Raw genomic sequence first — 18,302 nt, 5'->3', positions numbered from 1 at the left:
GGGCCCAGGGAGCGGGGCCCCGGTGGGGGCCGAGGCGGGAGCTGCGCTGCCCAGCTCCCGGGCTCCGACTCCTCCTCCCCCGGCGCCGCCGCCGCCTGCCGCGCCGGGTCCTAAAGCCGCGCGTCTCAGGAGGATGATGCGCCTGGCGGCCGAACTGCTGTTGCTGCTGGGGTTGCTGCTGCTCACGCTCCACATCACGGTGCTGCGCGGTTCAGGAGCCGCTGACGGGCCGGACGCGGCCACCGGCAACATTAGCAGGGTCCAGCTTCAGGTGAGTGCGTGGCCAAAGGGGGGCGGGGACTGGGGTAAGGGGTGCAGATATGGAGTTATATTGTTGCGAGGAGGCGGGCCCCCGCCCCACCGAAGAGCAACTGTTTTGGCACCAATTTTGCTCTGGAACCCGGCTTAGGCACAGGCAGAGCCGGGTCAGATGTGTGGAGGCTAGTCCCCGCTACGCGGCAGGCGGACGCATCCCTCCAGCGCTCTGTCAGGTCACGTCCTTGGGATGACGAGGCTCGAGAGGGAGTACTGGAGTTACCTGGAGCTTTTAAACTTTCAGAAAAGATTTCTTCCCAGCGTCTGCCCGCCCCTGTTGAAGGTCGTTTTAGGAATAAGATTCTGTAGGCCTATTTCAACTCCAAAACTGGGGAGGGGGCGCGACTGGGGAGAGAGGAGTGGGCGTCACATGCAATATGAGTTCTGGTTCCCCAATAAAGAATTGCCCGGGTGGAGATTTCCTTGGGCCTTGTGACACTTGTCAAGTTGGAGCATAGGTAGAAGTGAGCACAGGTGTTCCCAGGAGGAAGCGGGGGTGCTCTGGGTCCTAAAGCTTCCACCTCAAATCAGCCCCTCTAAAACTCTCCTACAGTGTGGAGATACGCAAGATTCTTGCTCCCAGAAGGCTGTACAATCATTGCCTGTGCTAATTCATTGTAAAATGTGACTGTTAAAGAATTCATTTAAACATTTACATAGTGTTTAGTATGTGCTACTGTTTTAAGTGCTTTCCAGAATTTAACTCATTGAATTTAATTATAATCGTGTGAGATACATTGGGGCCCTGGTGGCGCAGTGGTTAAGCGTTCCGCTGCTAACCAAAAGGTCGGCAGTTTGACTCTAACAGCCGCTCCTTGGAAACCCTATGGGGCATTCTACTCTGTCACTCGGCAAGGTGGGGTTTGGTTTGGGGGGTTTGGTTTGGTGGTCCAGTGGTTAAGAGCTCGGCTGCTAACCAAAAGATATGCAGTTCGAATCCACCAGTCGCTCCTTGGAAACCCTACGGGGCGTTTTACGCTGTGCTATAGAGTCGGTATGAATCGGAATCGACTCGATGGCAACGGGTTTAGTTTTTGGTTTTTTGATAAGATACATTACTGTTAAGATCCTTGCTTTACAGATGGGAAAACTGAGGTACAGAAAGGTTAAGTAATTTACCCAAGGTCACTCATTCCAAACTCTTAATTATGTACATCAAGTTTTCTCTCTGGCAGCGTGTCACAGAATAAAGCAAGGTGACCCTTGCACACAAATACAAAGCCTGGAAAAGTATACACCCCAAAGCCACTTCTGAAAGTGTCTTAACTTTGTGGGGCTCTCTCCTCTTCTCCCTGTGGGTCAACAGGTACAGTGGCAGAAGGATGGAATTCCTTTGGGAAAACTGAAGATGCCTCCAACACATAGACTGTGATCCACCTACCAGTCTAACACTGTAGGACTAATTCTTAATGTATTCAAGATTTCTGGAAGTCATATTTTATACATGATGATTTCTTTCCTCATGTACTCATGAAAAGCCATAAAAATGATCTTCTGTGGAAAGTAAATCTGGCAGATTTCTTTATGAGGTGTTTGCTATCATTAGAATAACCTGGGGTTGGCCTTTTCCCTGCCTGAACAGTAAGGTAATGAGAGAAGCAGCTGGTGGAAGTAGCAACTGCAAAGGGGAAGTGAATTGAATTCTTTCTGGGGCTTTGGTTGAAGAACTGCCCCAAGAGGGCAGAAGAAATGGGGGATTTAGAGAGAGTAGTCCTCCTTAGAATATCTTGGGTCCCAAGTAGCTGCTAACCTCATTAGCTTCTGCTTATCTTGTAATAGTGTGTTTGGTTATACTGTCCACTAAATGAACACACTATTCAAGCAGAATGATGAGTTTAACAGTTTAGTTCATAATTTTACTCTCTTTTGTAATTTGTTATTATAAAAGTTTTATATTCTTCCTGACTGAAGTTATTTCTTTGGCCCTCTCTCTCTCCAAAGATGTGAAAATTCAAACAGAGAAAATATGCTCTGCCAAGTAAGGAGGCCTGCAAAAGACATTCATTATTCAGTCGTTTGCAGGCCCCAGAAAGTGAATTCTCTAGTAGCAGGTGTATTTGAAGATAAAACTGTGGACACTGTATTCTTTCCATATACTGGGCATTTTTTTTTTTTATTGTACTTCAGGTGAAGGTTTACAGAACAAATAGTTTCTCATTAAACGGTAGTACCCAAATTGTTTTTGACATTGGTTAACAACCCCACAACATGGCAACCTTCTCCCTTCTCGACCTTTTTTTTTTTTTTGGTGAAAATATACATAGCAAAAGATACACCATTTCAAAAATTTCTACATGCACAGTTCAGTGACATTGACTACGCTCTTCCAATTGTGCTGCTGTTCTCACTTTAGATGAAGGCTTACAGAACAAAATAGTTTCTCATTAAACAGTTAGTACACATGTTGCCCTATGACAATGGTTAACAACCTCACAACACATCAACACTATCCTTACTCAACCTTGGGTTCCCTATTACCAGCTTTCCTGTCCGCTTCTGCCTTCTGGTATTGGGCATTTTTAACCCAAGTCTTCAACTCCATCTAAATGTTCAACTCTGTGAGTCATCACATATATCCTAAGCTACTAAAATCCTTTTTAGCTACAAGACAGTTAATCAATTCTTATACATTATATTTTTGTTATATCTGCATTAAAATGTTCTAAAATATGAGGTTGGATTTGTTAGAAATGTGCAATGGTGGGTCTTTTTACCCCATCATAGTATATTTGGGATCATTTCAAGAGACATACTCTTATTGGTGATTTGGCGGTTTGAATTTATCAAGGACACCCAATAAAATAGTAGTAGTAATAAGAATAATAATAGCTAAGATTTGTCAAGTGCCTTTTATGTGTCAGGCACTGTTCTTAGCACTTTATATAGATTAACTTTCTTACTCTTCACAAAAGTTCCATGAATTAAGCACTATCACGAGGGGCAGATTCATCAGTAAGCAAGGTACACGCTGGCTTACAGTAAGCCAGGTACTCACAGGCTTACTTGTGTTTACTTACTAGTCTGTAGTGCACAATTTTACATGGGTGTCACCATATGTTTGATTTCCTTATTGGGTAATTCATCTCTGAGTATCACTGTCCATGTTTCACATGAGGAAACTGATGTTAGGTAAATTGGCTAAAGTTGTTCAGCTTTGTTGTTGTTAGGTGCCATTAAGTTGGTTCCAAATCATAGAGACCCTATGTATGACAGAATGAAACACGGCCCGGTCCTGTGCCATCCTTACAATTGTTGGTATATTTGAGCCCATTGTTGCAGCTGCTGTGTCAATCCATCTCATTGAAGGTCTTCCTCTTTTTCAATGACCCGCTACTTTACCAATAATGATGTCCTTCCCCAGGGACTGGTCCCTCCTGATAACATGCCCAAAATGCTTGAGACAAGTCTTGCCATCCTTGCTTCTAAGGAACATTCTGGTTCTACTTCTTCCAAGACAGATTTGTTCATTCTTTTGGCAGTCCATGGTATATTCAATACTCTTTGCCAGCACCATAATTTAAAGGCATCAGTTCTTCAGTCTTCCTTATTCATTGTACAGCTTTGACATGCATATGAGGCCATTGAAAATACCATGGCTTAGATCAGGCGCACCTTAGTCCTCAAAGTGACAGCTTTGCTTTTTAACACTTTAAAGAGATCTTTTGCAGCAGATTTGCCCAGTGCAACGCGTCTTTTGATTTCTTGACTGCTGCTTCCATGGGTGTTGATTGTGGATCCAAGTAAAATGAAATCATTGACAACTTCAGTATTTTCTCCGTTTATCATGATGTTTCTTATTGGTCCAGTTGTGAAGATTTTTGTTTTCTTTATGTTGAGGTGTAATCCATACTGAAGGCCGTAGTCTTTGATTTTGATCTGTAAGTGCTTCAAGTCCTCTTCACTTTCAGCAAGCAAGGTTGTGTCCTCTGCATATCGTAAGTTGTCAATGAGTCTTCCTCCAACAATTCTTCTTCATATAGTCCAGCTTCTTGATCTGTTTACTCAGCATACAGATTGAATAAGTATCGTAAAAAGATACAACCCTGACACACACCTTTCCTGATTTTAAACCATGCAGTAGCCCCTTGTTCTGTTTGAGCAACTGCCTCTTGGTCTAAGTACACATTCTGTGTGAGCACAGTCAAGTGTTCTTGAATTCCCATTTTTCTCAATGTTAACCATAATTTTGTATGATCCACACAGTCAATAAAACACAGGTAAATCTCTTTCAGATATTGTCTGCTTTCAGCCAAGACCCATCTGACATCAGCAACAATATCCCTCGTTCCATGTCCTCTTCAGAATTCGGTTTGAATTTCTGGCAGTTCCCTGTTGACGTACTTCTGCAACCATTTTTGAATTATCTTCAGCCTAATTTTACTTACATGTGATATTGATGATATTGTTCAATAATATCCACATTCTGTTGGATCACCTTTCTTTGCAATGGGCACAAATATGGATCTCTTCCAGTTGGTTGGCCAGGTAGCTGTCTTTCAAATTTCTTCACATAGACAAGTGAGCTCTTCCAGTGTTGCATCCGTTTGTTGAAACATCTCAATTGGTATTCCATCAATTCCTGGAAGCTTTTTTTTGCCAATGCTTTCTGTGCAGCTTAGACTCCTTCCTTCAGTACCATGGGTTCTTGGTTATATGCTACCTCCTGAAATGATTGAACATCGACCAATTCTTTTTGGTACAGTGACTCTGTGTATTCCTTCCATTTCTTTTTGATGCTTCCAGTGTCGTTCAATTTTTTGCCCATAGAATCTTTCAATATTGCAACTCGAGGCTTAATTTTTTTCTTCAGTTCTTTCAGCCTGAGGAATACCAAGCGTTTTCTTTCCTTTTGGTTTTCTAACTCCAGGTCTTTGCACATTTCATTAGAATACTTTACTTTGTCTTCTCAAGCTGCCCTTTGAAATCTTCTGTTCAGCTGTTTTACTTAACCATTTCTTCCTTTCACTTTAGCTACTCAATATTCAAGAGCAAGTTTCAGAGTCTCTTCTGACATCCATTTTGGTCTTTTCTTATTTGTTTTCTGTCTTTTTAATGACCTTTTGCTTTCTTCATGTATATTGTCCTTGATGTCATCCCACAACTTGTCTGATTTTCTGTCATTACTGTACAATGTGTCAAATCTATTCTTGAGATAGTCTCTAAATCAGGAGGGATATACTCAAGGTTGCTATGAGTCAGAATTGACTCGACGGCAATGGGTTGTAGAGCTAGAAGCTGCTTAATTTGCTTTTATTTTTTTTATAGTGTTAAAATCTTTGAAGCATACTTGTATTCCAAGTTCTTGGTAAAGTCATAGAAGAGAGAAAGCCTTTTAACAATTTGCATTTTCTCATGCCTTGTGTCCAATATAGGCATATATGTATAGACATGAGCATACATAGATACATTATATATATGTGTGTATACACATATACATACATAAACGTGTTCTGACATGATTTTTTTGGTAGTTTCAGCATATTAGGGGATATATTTTGGACTCTGTAAATGACTGTCTCTGTAGTATAAGTATGCTGTTATGAGGTGGTAGTAACATTTGTAGTAGTAATCATTTGAGCACATTATCTCTACTGATTATCTGGCTCATGAAAATAATGATGATATTCTTTGTACAGTTTCTATGTTTTAAAATAAGAAATTTTACAGTTGCTTACAAGAGCTGCAAAAAATGTACTTTCTTCATTTTTTAATTAAATCGTATCTCCTCATTGAGATAAGTTTGTCTTGTGCTGATCAGATACTCAGATTAATTCTTTCATACGTCTTTAATTAATAATAGTGAGAAAACAACTATATACAATAAAAGCAGTATGGAAGACAAACCATTCCAAAATAAAGAATCCATAAGAATAAATAAATGTCTCTTTTACCTAAAATGTAAATGAATGGCTTTCTACAGATTTTTAATAGTAAAGGTAGGACTCATTTAAGGCAATGGGATTTAAGCCTGTATTTAAAAATAGTAAATTGATTATTTTTACAATAACATTTAAAGCAAATCACACTCTAAAATGTAGTTAAGTGTCTGTCTCCTAACTGTCATCTTTGTAAGAATTTTCCCTCTTTTAATCTTCCATCATCCTTCAATAAAATAGCTTAGCTTCTTGTACCCATTGCCTTGGATTCGAGAGTTCGTTTATAGCTGTAGAAGCGAAAGCAACATTTCTTTGTACTCAATACAGGTAAGGTTCCTTACAATGACCCTTTGAGATAGATAATATTTATATACCCTTATCTCAGATGAGGAAATTGCCCCAAGTCACACAGCTGTGCTAGGGCAGAGCCAGGATGCAAACTCAGACAGTCTTACTCCGGAATGGAAGTTCTTGTTTCTGTCAACAGTGATTCCTCCAGCTTTAACTCAAGTCAACAACGATTTGTGTTTCTTATCTCATGACTTGCCTGGCCATTTTCCAGGCATGCCGTTTGCTCTTAATCATTGTAACTCTTTATAAATTATTGATAATTGTCTTAGTTTGCTATTGCTGCGTAACAAACCACTCTAAAGCTTACTGGATTAACACAACAACCATTTCATTTGCTCATGAGTTTGTGTGTCAGCTGCTTGCTCTGGGCTCAGCTGGACTGGCTTTTCCGCTGATCTCACATGGGATCACTCATGTGGCTACAGCCATCTCATGGCTTGATGGGCTAGATGGTCCGAGATGACCTCACTCATGTGCCTGATGGTTGGTGCTGGCTGTCAGCCAGGTCTCTGTCTTTACATAGTGTGTCATCCTCAAGGAGGGTAGCCTGAGCTTCTCTACATTGTGGTCTCAGAGCAGCAAGGGAGTAAATGCAGAAGTCACAAGGCCTCTTAAGGACTGTGCACAATGTCACTTCAGCTGCATTTTCTGGGCAATTCGCAAAGTCACGTTAGATTGGAGACAGGAAGTAGATTCCACTTCTTGATGGGAGGACCAGCAAAGTAACATGGCAAAGGAGCACGTGTACAGGGAGGGGAGGAATTGTTGTGACCTTCTTTGCAAAATATCTACAATATTGACCTTTTCTCTCATATACATGAGAGAATGTTTTAACCAATCCAAATAGATAGAGATACACTTATAAGATCACAATTGTTAATTATATTATGCAAATCCTGCATATCCTGATTAATTTATTGTCCCTGGATAGTGCAAATAGTTAAGTGCTCGACTGTTAGCTGAAAGGTTGGTAGTTGCCTTGAAAAATAGTCCTGGCAGTCTGCTTCTGAAAAGTTACAGCCTTGAAAACCCTATGGAGCGGTTCTACTCTGAGCACATGGGGTTGCCATGAGTCGGAATCAACTTGGTGGCAAATAACTTCAACCTATCTGCTGATTCCTAAAAGCAATTAATTACATTATTACACTGTTTTGGATTTGTATTTTTCTCCTTGTCATTCCATTAATTTTTGATTTACATGTTTAAAATACATGGTATTGGTACATAAAATGTCTTTGATGGTGGTGGTAATCGATGACAATGGGTTTGGTTTTTTTGGTCTGGTATTTTAATCAGGTGAAATTTCTTATTTACCTCTTTTATTTCCTCTTGTCTTGAATACTTTTTGTTGTTGTTTGATATTAATATTGCCTCTCCTGCTTTCTTTTTTCCTTTTGGCATTTGCCTGTGTGTCTTCATCTTACCTTTATTTTCAAACTTTCTCTGCCTTTTCTTGATTGAAACGTCTCTCTTATTAATGCCTATGGCTACAGTTTCTTTTACGGTGCAACACATCAAAGAATTTAACCCATTCATATTTATTGTGATTTCTGATAAAGTCGAATAAATTTCTTTCATTTAATTTGGTGTCTTCAATTTTACAGTTTTTTAAGTTTTGTATTCCCCTCCCCCCCAACTTATTATCAATAGGACATTTGGTAAAGGTGTCTACCTCTCTATATCTCAATTTCCTCACCTGTAAAATAGATATACAATAAGTATTTCATATTGTAGTTGTAAAGATTAAAAGAATGAATGCATGCTACTCACACAGGCTTACTCTGGAATGGAAATTCTTGCTCCAGTTCATCAACAGAACTCCTCCAGCTTTGACTCATGTCAACGTCCATTTGTGTTTCTTATCTCATGACTTGCCTGCTCATTTTCCAGGCATGCTATTTGGTGTTATCACTGGAACTCTTTATAAATTATGGATAATTGCTTAGGTCAGAGCTTGGCATTTAAACATTTATTGAGTATTTAAATATTATTTATTATGTTAATTGTTCCTCAAAATTTGGAAGTTAAGTGTTCTTGTTCTGTCGCTCCTAACATTTTAACAAACACATTTGAACTTACATTTTCTATCAGTGATGACAATCAATCCATATCTTTAACCTGAAATCCCAAAACAAGATTCTAACATGTTTTTTCTCCCTCTTGACTGCCTGCTATCTCTCAAATTTTAATCAATAGTAAACTCTCCAAGACCCTACATTTTTAAGCATATTTTTATTTGGTTCTCACACTTAAATGCTGATTTGGCAGTTGTCTATGTTCTTCTTTCCTCTCAGAATTTTGAAGATATAATTCAATATTATTCTACCATCTCATGTTTCAGATGAAAACTCTCGTGCCATTTTTTGAAAGTAATCTTTTTTTTTCAACTGAGAAGTTTTAGGATTTTTCTCTTTTTTTTTTGTATTGTTAGCAATTTCATCGGGTTATGTTAAGATTCAGGTCTTTAGCTGTTAGCCCTTTTTAGCACTTGGTGGACCCTATCAACCTGAAACTCCAAATTTGTCTTTAGCTTGAAAAAATTTCTTTAGTAATTTCTTTGATTATTTTCAGTATCTCCATACTCTCCCTCTAGATCTCTTCTTAGAATTTGAAACTAATATTGAGATTTTGAGGTCTATCCTCCATGTCACTTGATTTTTCTCTAATACTATTGACTCTTTGTGATTTTATAGTGTACTGTATGAGGCTGCCTTGGCCCAATCTTCCAGCTTTTGCAACCTCAGTGCCCATTCTAGGAGTATCTGTGGTGAAATGCATTTTTTTATGTGGCCTTTTTTTTCTTGTTATAAATGTTACTTTATTGTTATTAAAAATGAATGTTTTCAGAAACACAGTTTGAACAATAATGTCCTCTTTTAGCTTCAAAGGATATAAAGCAACCCACAAGGAAGGACAAAACAGACCATTCTGTTTTTTGATGTAAAATAAACCCTATGGTACAGAATGAAAAAGATGTATTGAGAAGCTATTATTCCCTAGACATATAGATATGTTTCACTGGCATCTGATCACAGTCAATCAGTAAAATAAGAGTTCTGAAATGAAATTTTATTTATTGTGACTAAATACTTTCTCTAATAAAATATAGACATTTATTCTTTCTTAAAAAGAATGTCAGTGAAGATACTTCCACACTTGTTGGTTGAGCTCCTTAATTAATACTTTTAAAATAATTAGTTACAGTCATTAAATATAAGCTGACTTGTGCCAAATAGAGGCTCAATTGGCCATTTGTAAGTTTTGGTTTTGTTGAGTGTAGACAGACATGATGAAATACCCTGCATACTCGAAAGCTTTTTTAAGAGATTTAGTATCCTTCCATCAGCAACACATACTGTCACAGATTGAAGTAATATAAGGACTAAAATGTATGGATAGGACTTTTATCAGAGAGATTTCTGTGCGGTTGTAGAAGTGAAAATTAGATCAGAATGGACTGAAGGATAAATGGCGGGGAAATCAGTGTAGACAACAAGAGACCATTCGTGAAGAGGCCATCAGTGAGAGCTAAAAAGGTTGAAATAGGGTGAGGGGTTTATTTACTTGATTGGAGATGTGTACTAGTTAAGTAAGTTTTAGCGCTGATGGGAGGGCAAGTAGAAAGAGAAAAGCTGAAGACATCGTAGGAAAGGGGCCTAATTCATAGGAGGCTCGAGAGAAGAGTACAGAGCACAAGTAAAAGTTCTATTTCTTGATGGGAATAAAGGGACGCAGGCATGATTTCAGGAGTAAATAGATTCATATCTATCTGGAGGTAATTGTCTTGGAGAACATTTCAAAAGTGAATATGCCTTTGTAGAGTAAGCCATTTTAAAATATGCTTTACCATATTACACCAACCAACTTTTCCAAGCAACTGTAAACAATTAACAATGTTTCATAATTAAGTCAAATGCTATTATGAGAGCAATAGAATTTTGAAATAAATCTACTTATGGTTTTTTCTTTCCTTAATTTCTTCCTTTATTTAATTTTGCTTCTACACATATGATTATATTTGTTTAAAGTTCATCAGTTTCTACTGCAGTTTCTATTTAAAGAGCACAAACCAGTTTCCCAGTAACCAAAAATAGAAATGACACTGTCCAGTGATTGTGACTTAGAAGCTCCTTCTAAAACATAATTGTTCTGGTTCTTAAGAAAAGAGGACGGCAATGTTATTCCATTAGATCATGTTAAGCAACTTCGTTTTTGCAGAGATTCACCAACATTTGAATTTCTCAGAATAGCCTTACAAGGCCACACACCATCACCACCTACATTCAGCTACAGGTATTCCCCAATTTATGACGGGGTTCTTTTCAGACAACTCAGTCAGTTCTGATGTAAGTCAAATACATCATTTTTTTTTTTTAAGTTTTCATATACCTACCTTTTATTATCAACATCTTTGTAAATCCGATCTTTGTCCTTAGGGATTGGCATGAGAATGATAACATCAGCAAATTACACATTACAACATTGTATGTAGTACATATTACTAACGGTAAAATGTACCAAAAAAAAAAAAAAAAAGCACAGTCATAAGTGTGGTTTGTAGTAACTCGAATATCTTAAGTCAGAGACTATGTGTAGCTAAATGTGGATAGCGATGGTGTCTCAGTTATCTAGTGCTACCATAACAGAAATACCATGAATGCTTGGCTTCAACACACACAAATTCACTCTCTCACAGTCTAAGAAGCCAGAAGTCCAAATCTAGGGTGCCAGCTCTAGGGAAGGCCCCTCTCTCCATTGGCTCTGGGGAAAGTTCCCTGTCATCAATCTTCCCTGGTTGAGGAGATTCTCAGCGCAGGGACACTGGGTCCAAAGGACGCACTAGTCTCCCTGCTCTTGTTTCTTGGTGGTGTGAGGCTGTCATGTCTCTCTGTTTGATTCTTTTATATCTCAAAAGAAATTGGTTTAAAACACAATCTAATCTTGTAGATTGAGTCCTACCTCATTAATAAAACTGCTACTAATCCCATCTCATTACATCATACAGATAGGATTTACAACACATAGGAAAATCACACCAGATAAGAAAATGGTAGACAATCACACAATACTGGAAACCATGACCCAGCCAAATTGATACACATATTCTTGGGTGGGACACACTTCAATCTATGACAGATGGTGTGTTGCCTTGTGTCTCAGTCATCTAGTGCTGCTCTAACAGAGATACCACAATTGGATGGTTTCAACAAAGAAAAGTCCATTCTCTCACAATCCAGTAGGCTACAAGTCCAAATTCAGGGCATCAGCTCCAGGGGAATGCCTTCTCCATCAGCTCTGGAGGGAAGTCCATGTCATCAGTCTTCCTTTGGTCTGGGAGCTTCTCTGCGCAGGAACCTCAGGTCCAAAGGACGAGCTCTGCTCCCAGCACTGCTTCTTGATGGTATGAGGTTCCCATGTGTCTCTGCTCGCTTCTCTCTTTTATATCTCAAGAGAGATTGCATTAAGACACTGATCTTGTCAACCTCATTAGTATAACCTCATCACAGCGATAGAATGTACAACACATGAGGAGATCACATATAATCTCATCATAGTGGTAGAGTTTACAACACATAAGGAAATCACATCAGATAACACAATCATACACTAGGAATCATGACCGAGCCAAGATTCTACACAAATTTTTGGGGGGACACAATTCAATCCATGACACTTTGTAAGGCTATTTTGAGAAATTCAAATGTTATATATTTTCAAAATTCAGGCTTAGTGGAATTTGCCCAAGAATGTACAGCATTTTATGTGTAGGGTTAAAACTTGCTTGTCTTATTCTTTCAGTTGTTCTCTTGCAATGCTTTTCAAACTAATGAGCATACAAATCACTTGGGGATCTGGCTAAATGCAGATTTGAACTAGATTTCAGGTGATGTCAATGCTACAAATAGCAAGTTTCTAGGATGTCCAGATCTCATGGATTGAATCGTGTCCCCAAAAAACATGCATCAACTTGGCTGGACCATGACTTCCAGCACTGTGCGGTTGTCCTCCCCTCTGCGAGCTGATATAATTGTCCCATGTGTTGCAAATTATAGTCTCTGCCTTTGGTTAATGAGGCAAGTTTAGGTTTCATTAGAGACGATCATTACCCTTACTCAGGTCACAATCCTGATCTGATGTAAGGGAAGCTTCTCTGGAGTGTGGCCTGAAATACCTTTTATCTTACAAGAGATAAAAGGAGAAATAAGTGAGCAGAGAGAGAAGGACCTCCCACCACCAAGAAAGAAGAGCTGGGAGCAGAGCGTGTCCTTTGGACCTGGGGTCCCCATGCCCAGAACCTCCTAGATCCAGGGGAAGATTGATGCCAAGAAACATGGAGATCTCCAAGGAATACCAGGCCCACAGATGAAGACTGATGACAAGGACCTTCCCCTAGAATGACAGAGAGAGAAGGCCTTGCCCCAGAGCTGGAGTCCCAAATTCAGACTTCCAGCCTCCTAAACTGTGAGAGAACAAACTCCTGTTTGTCAAAGCCATCCACCTGTAGCATCTCTACCACAGCAGCACTAGCTAACTAAGACAGTAGGGTTGCATTTAAGCTATATGCTTGGAAACAGAAAGTGAATGGGTAAGAATAAATCCATACTGTTGTTGTTGTTGTTAGGTGCTGTTGAGTCAGTTCCAACTTACAGCGACTCTATGTACAACAGAATGAAACACTGCCCTGTCCTGCACCATCTTCACAATCGTTGTTATGCTTAAGCCCATTATTACAGCCACTGGGTCAGTCCATCTCACTGAAGGTCTTCCTCTTTTTCGATGACCCTCTACTTTACCACCCATGATGTCCTTCTCCAGGGACTGATCCCTCCTAATAATATGTCCAAAGTACGTGAGATGTGGTCTTGCCATTCTTGCTTCTAAGAAGCATTCTGCTCGCACTTCTTCCAAGACAGATTTGTTCGTTCTTTTGGCAGTCCATGGTATATTCAATATCCTTCTCTAATACCACAATTCAAAGGCGTCATTTCTTCTTCAGTCTCCCTTATTCATTGTCCAGCTTTCACATGCATACGAGGCTATTGAAAATACCATGGCTTGGGGCAGGCACACCTTAGTCTTCAGGGTGATATACTGTTCAGTACATTTATCTCAATGAATACCTGGTCTGATGGAGGCTAGAGTAGTCCCTGAGAATATAGCCCCAGACACTGGGCTAACTCAGTACTGAAGCCACTCCTGAAGTCGACCTTTCAGCCACAGATTAGATAGGTGTGTTCACAATTTGAGCCCTCACTCTAGTGCTCACTCTCCTTCCCAGGGGTGTCCTGTGGCGTCGCTGCTGCTGCCAGCTGCCATCTTCTCCACAGCATTTCGGCGACGCGACCCCCGCTCCATGCGCATGGAGCGGTGGCGGGTCTCCCGTGCTCACACCCGCTATCGGGCCTTTTGACTTGATTCTGTGAAAAAGAGAGAAAAAAGAACTTGGGAGATTTTTTTCCCCAACCCCTGAGGAGTTGTTACAGTTGCCGTTGTTGCAGTTACCCAGGGAAGAAGCCCATTCCTGCTGGTAGAAAATGTCAGTTATTATACAAATAGATGGAGATACTTGAGAGGGGATTGGTCAATTTAGTCCAGAGAGGGGATTGGTCAGTTATTATGCAAATAAGGTGCATAAAATACATCCAATCGGATTGAGCCACTTGCCTATATAAGCACTCATCCCACAGAGGTTTAGGGAGACATCACTGTCGCCAAGAAGAAGAACCTGGAGCAGAGTGCATCCTTTGGACCCAGAGTGCTTGCACTGAGAACCTCCTAGACCCCGGAGACAGAGAGAGCTATAATACTGGAGCAGCAACAGTAGAACCATGACACTGGAGCAAGTCGGCAAGGTGGGCTTCCTGGCCCATGGAGTGAAGCATCTACAGTGGGCTTGCCGATTCATGGAGTGAGAGCTGAGCACCTTTGGGCAGGAGGCTTGTTGGTGGAGTGGGGTGCCTCCAAGCACTTGTTGGTGGAGCTAAAAAGAGCTGTAACACTTGCCCAAGCTGGGTGGAGGCCAGGCCCAAGCAGGGGCTGAGACCAGGCCTGACGGGGCTGAGAGGAGGCCTGTCCTCACAGGGCCAAGAGAAGCCTGTCATGAGGGGACTGTGAGGAGGCCTATATGACTGGCTGAGAGAGAGAGCTATCCTACCCTAAAGAAGGAAGGGATGTTCTCTTCACTTTGGGGGAGTCTTCGAGACTTTGCCTGTGTGCTTCCTGACATCGATCCTGTTGCTGTTACTTCCAAGTTAATGCTGATCCCATGTTACTTCCCTAATAAACCATACAAATGTGAGTATAGTCTGTGAGTTCTGTGTGGCCATTGCAATAAATTATCAAACCCAGCAGAGAAGTAGAGATTGCCATCAGGAGGACAACTGGTGTCAGAATTGTAAAAAGGTTGATAGTCTGACGGCTATCACTGGAAATTAGTTTTGCCTGTTCAGATCTTCATATAAATAGAATCATACAGTATGCATTTTTGTATGTGTGTCTGATTTCATTTACTCAGCATAATGGTTTTGAGATTCATTAATGTTGTTTATACCAGTAGATTTCTCTTTTTATTGCTAAGTAGTATTCCATTGTATGACTATACTACAATTTGTTTATCCATTCCAGTTGATGGACATTTGGGTTGTTTCCAATACTTTGGGTTTTTTTCTTTCATTTGTTTGTTTATTTATAATATTTTATTGTGTTTTCAGTGAAAGTTTATACAGCAAATTAGGTTCCCATTTAACAATTTCTGTACATATTGTACAGTGACATTGGTTACTTTTTTCACACTGTGTCAACATTCTCATTTCCATTCTGGTTGTTCTATTTCCATTAATCTAGCTTCCCTACCCCCTTACATTCTTATCTTTGCTTTAAGGTAAATGTTTACTGTTCTCATATAGATAAATTTTTGAAGTAGCACTGTACTCATGGGTGATATTATTTATTTTATGAGCCAATCTGTTATTTAGCTGAAAGGTGACCTCTGGGAGTACTTTCATTTCCAAGTTTAAAGGGTATCTCAGGGCGATAGTACCAGGGGTTCCTCTAGTCTCTACTGGCCCAGTAAGCCTGGCCTTTTTTAGGAATTTGAATTTTTGTTCTACATTTTTCTTCCATTCTATCTGGGACCATCTATCATGTCCCTGGTCAGAATCATCAGTATTTGTATCTAGTTCTTCTGGTCTCAGGATAAATGAGGCACTGGTTTGTGTGGGCTATTAGTCCTGTAGACTGGTTTATTCTTTGATTCTTTGGTTTCCTTCTTTCTCTTTTGCTCCAGACAAGTAGAGATCAATAGTTGTATCTTAGATGGATGCTCACAAGCCTTTAAGACTCCAGACCTATTCACCAAACTAGGCTGTAGAATATAAACCTTACGAACTATGTTATGCCAATTGACTGAGTTGTCCCATGAAACTATGGTTATAAAGCCTTCAAACCCAGTAAACCAATCCCACAAGGTGTTTGATTATGTCTAGAAAGTGTCTGTAACCGTGCCCCTTATGTGCTTTATTATACAGGTAGTCCCCAACTTACAACGGGGTTCCATTCCGCCAACTCTGTCATAAGTCTGTTCTGATGTAAGTCGAATACTTCATTTTTTGTTTTTTTAGTTTTCATTGTTATTGCCTTTTATTAGTATCCTTATATAAATCTGATCTTTATTTGTCTTTGGAAGTTGGGAACATTACATATAAACTTGCAGATATGATGATATCAGCAAATTATGTGCTGCAACATTGTATGTAGTACGTAAACACATCACTAACAAAAAGATGTACCAAAAAAAGAAAAAGAAAGAAACAGGCGGTCGTAAGTGTGGTTCATCATAACTAGAATATGCCTAAACATGTATATACCATGTATATACATATTCCTATAGATGCACCTATACATGTACACGTATATACACACATATCCTTCCTATACACATATATGCATACATATCTACCTATGTAACCTCACACCTATTTTTTGGTTGTTATTGCTGTTGTTGGAAAATTGTACATGTTAATAACATTTACCAAAAACGTCACTTTTCTTGTGTACTTCTTGGAGTCATCATTTACCTTGGTCAGGTTGTGTATACTTCACCCACATTTGGTATTGCCTCTCCCATCACCAAAAATAACATGTGTCTACTATCTAAAAAGGAACCCTGGTGACACAATGGTTAAAGCGATCAACTGCTAACTGAAAGGTCAGCGATTCAAAACCACTAGTGGCTCCATGGGAGAAAGATGTGGCAGTCTGCTTCCATAGAGATTTACAGCCTTGGAAACCCTATAGGGTCACTATGAGCCAGAATCAACCTGACGGCAGTGGGTTTAGGTACTATCTAAAGAGTGATTCTCCCTCCCTCCCTTTCCCATCGCTAGTAACCACCAATGAACATTGATTTCTGTATGTATACCTATTCTTGTCTTTTTATAAAAGTGAGATCATCTAATATTTGTCCGTTTGTGATTAAACTTATTTCCTCCAGCTTCATCCATGTTCTGTTTTGAGAACTCATCATTATTCTTTATAGCTGCATAGTTTTCCATTGTATGAATGTACCACATTTTGTTTATCCAATCATCCGTTAATAGGCATTTAGGTTGTTTCCATCTTTTTGCTATTGTGAGTAATGCTGCACTGACCCTAGGTGTGCATGTTTCTATTCATGTCACTGCTATTAGATATTCCAGGTATATACCTAGAAGTGGGATTGCTGGATCTTCCCCCATCTCCGCTGCTTTCACTCACTTGTTTAATCTCTTTTATATCTCAAAAGAGAATGATTTAAGACACACTCTATGCTAATCCTGTCTCATTAACATAACAAAGACAACGCATTCCCAAATGGGATTATAACCACAGGCATAGAGGTTAGGATTTACAACACATGTTTTGGGAGGACACAATTTAATCCATAACATCGTTCTCAAGGGGAAAGCAATATATGCCCTTAATTATGTTGGGGAATTTCCCTTCTATTCCTATTTTGTTGAGAGTTTTCATCAGAAATGAGTGTTGGATTTTATCAAATGCTTTTTCTGTGTCAGTGGAAATGATCATGTTATTCTTTTCCTTTGTTTTATCTATGTGGTGAATTACATTGATTGATTTTCTAATGTTGAACCACCCTTGCATTTCTAGTATGAATCCCACCTTATCATGATGTATTGTTTTTTTTGATATGTTATTGATTTCTGTTGGCTAGTTATTGAGAATTTTTTTTTATTTGCTTTAGATGAAAGTTTACAGAGCAAATTAGTTTCTCATTAAACAATTAATACACATATTGTTTTGTGACATTGGTTGCCAGGCCCACAATGTGTCAACACTCTCCCCTTTCTGACCTTGGGTGCCCCATTTCCATTTCTCCAGCTTTTGTGTCCCCTCCTGCCTTCTCATCCTTGCCCCTGGGCTAGTGTGCCCATTTAGTCTCATATACATGGTTGAGCCATGTGTATTATTCTTTGTTTTTTGGGCCTGGCTAATCTTTGGCTGAAGGGGGAACCTCAGGAGTGACTTCAGTACTGAGTTAAAAGGATGTCCGGTGGCCATACTCTCGGGGTTTCTACAGTCTCTTTCAGACCAGAAAGTCTGGTCTTTTTTTGTGAGTTAGAATTTTGTTCTACATTTTTCTCCTGCTGTGTCCAGGACCCTCTATTATGATCCCTGTCAGAGCGGTCGGTGGTGGTAGCCAGGCACTATCTAGTTGTGCTGGTCTCAGTGGAAGCTATGGTAGTTGTGGTCCATTTAGTT

At 39.7% G+C, this 18,302-nt stretch overlaps 1 protein-coding gene across 1 annotated transcript in view; it reads left to right on the top strand.

Moving 5' to 3' along the window:
- Positions 1-133: 133 nt before the first annotated feature.
- ISM1 (isthmin 1) overlaps positions 134-18,302 on the top strand; it is a 100,773-nt gene continuing 82,604 nt past the window's right edge. The window contains exon 1 of the mRNA XM_004376461.1: positions 134-271. Within this exon, the coding sequence (XP_004376518.1) occupies positions 134-271 (138 nt within the window). The remainder of the gene's footprint in view (positions 272-18,302) is intronic.

This window comes from Trichechus manatus, unplaced genomic scaffold (genome assembly GCF_000243295.1).
Source record: "Trichechus manatus latirostris isolate Lorelei unplaced genomic scaffold, TriManLat1.0 scaffold00042, whole genome shotgun sequence".
Lineage (NCBI taxonomy): Eukaryota > Metazoa > Chordata > Mammalia > Sirenia > Trichechidae > Trichechus > Trichechus manatus.
This window is presented reverse-complemented; position numbering and strand designations above follow the sequence as displayed.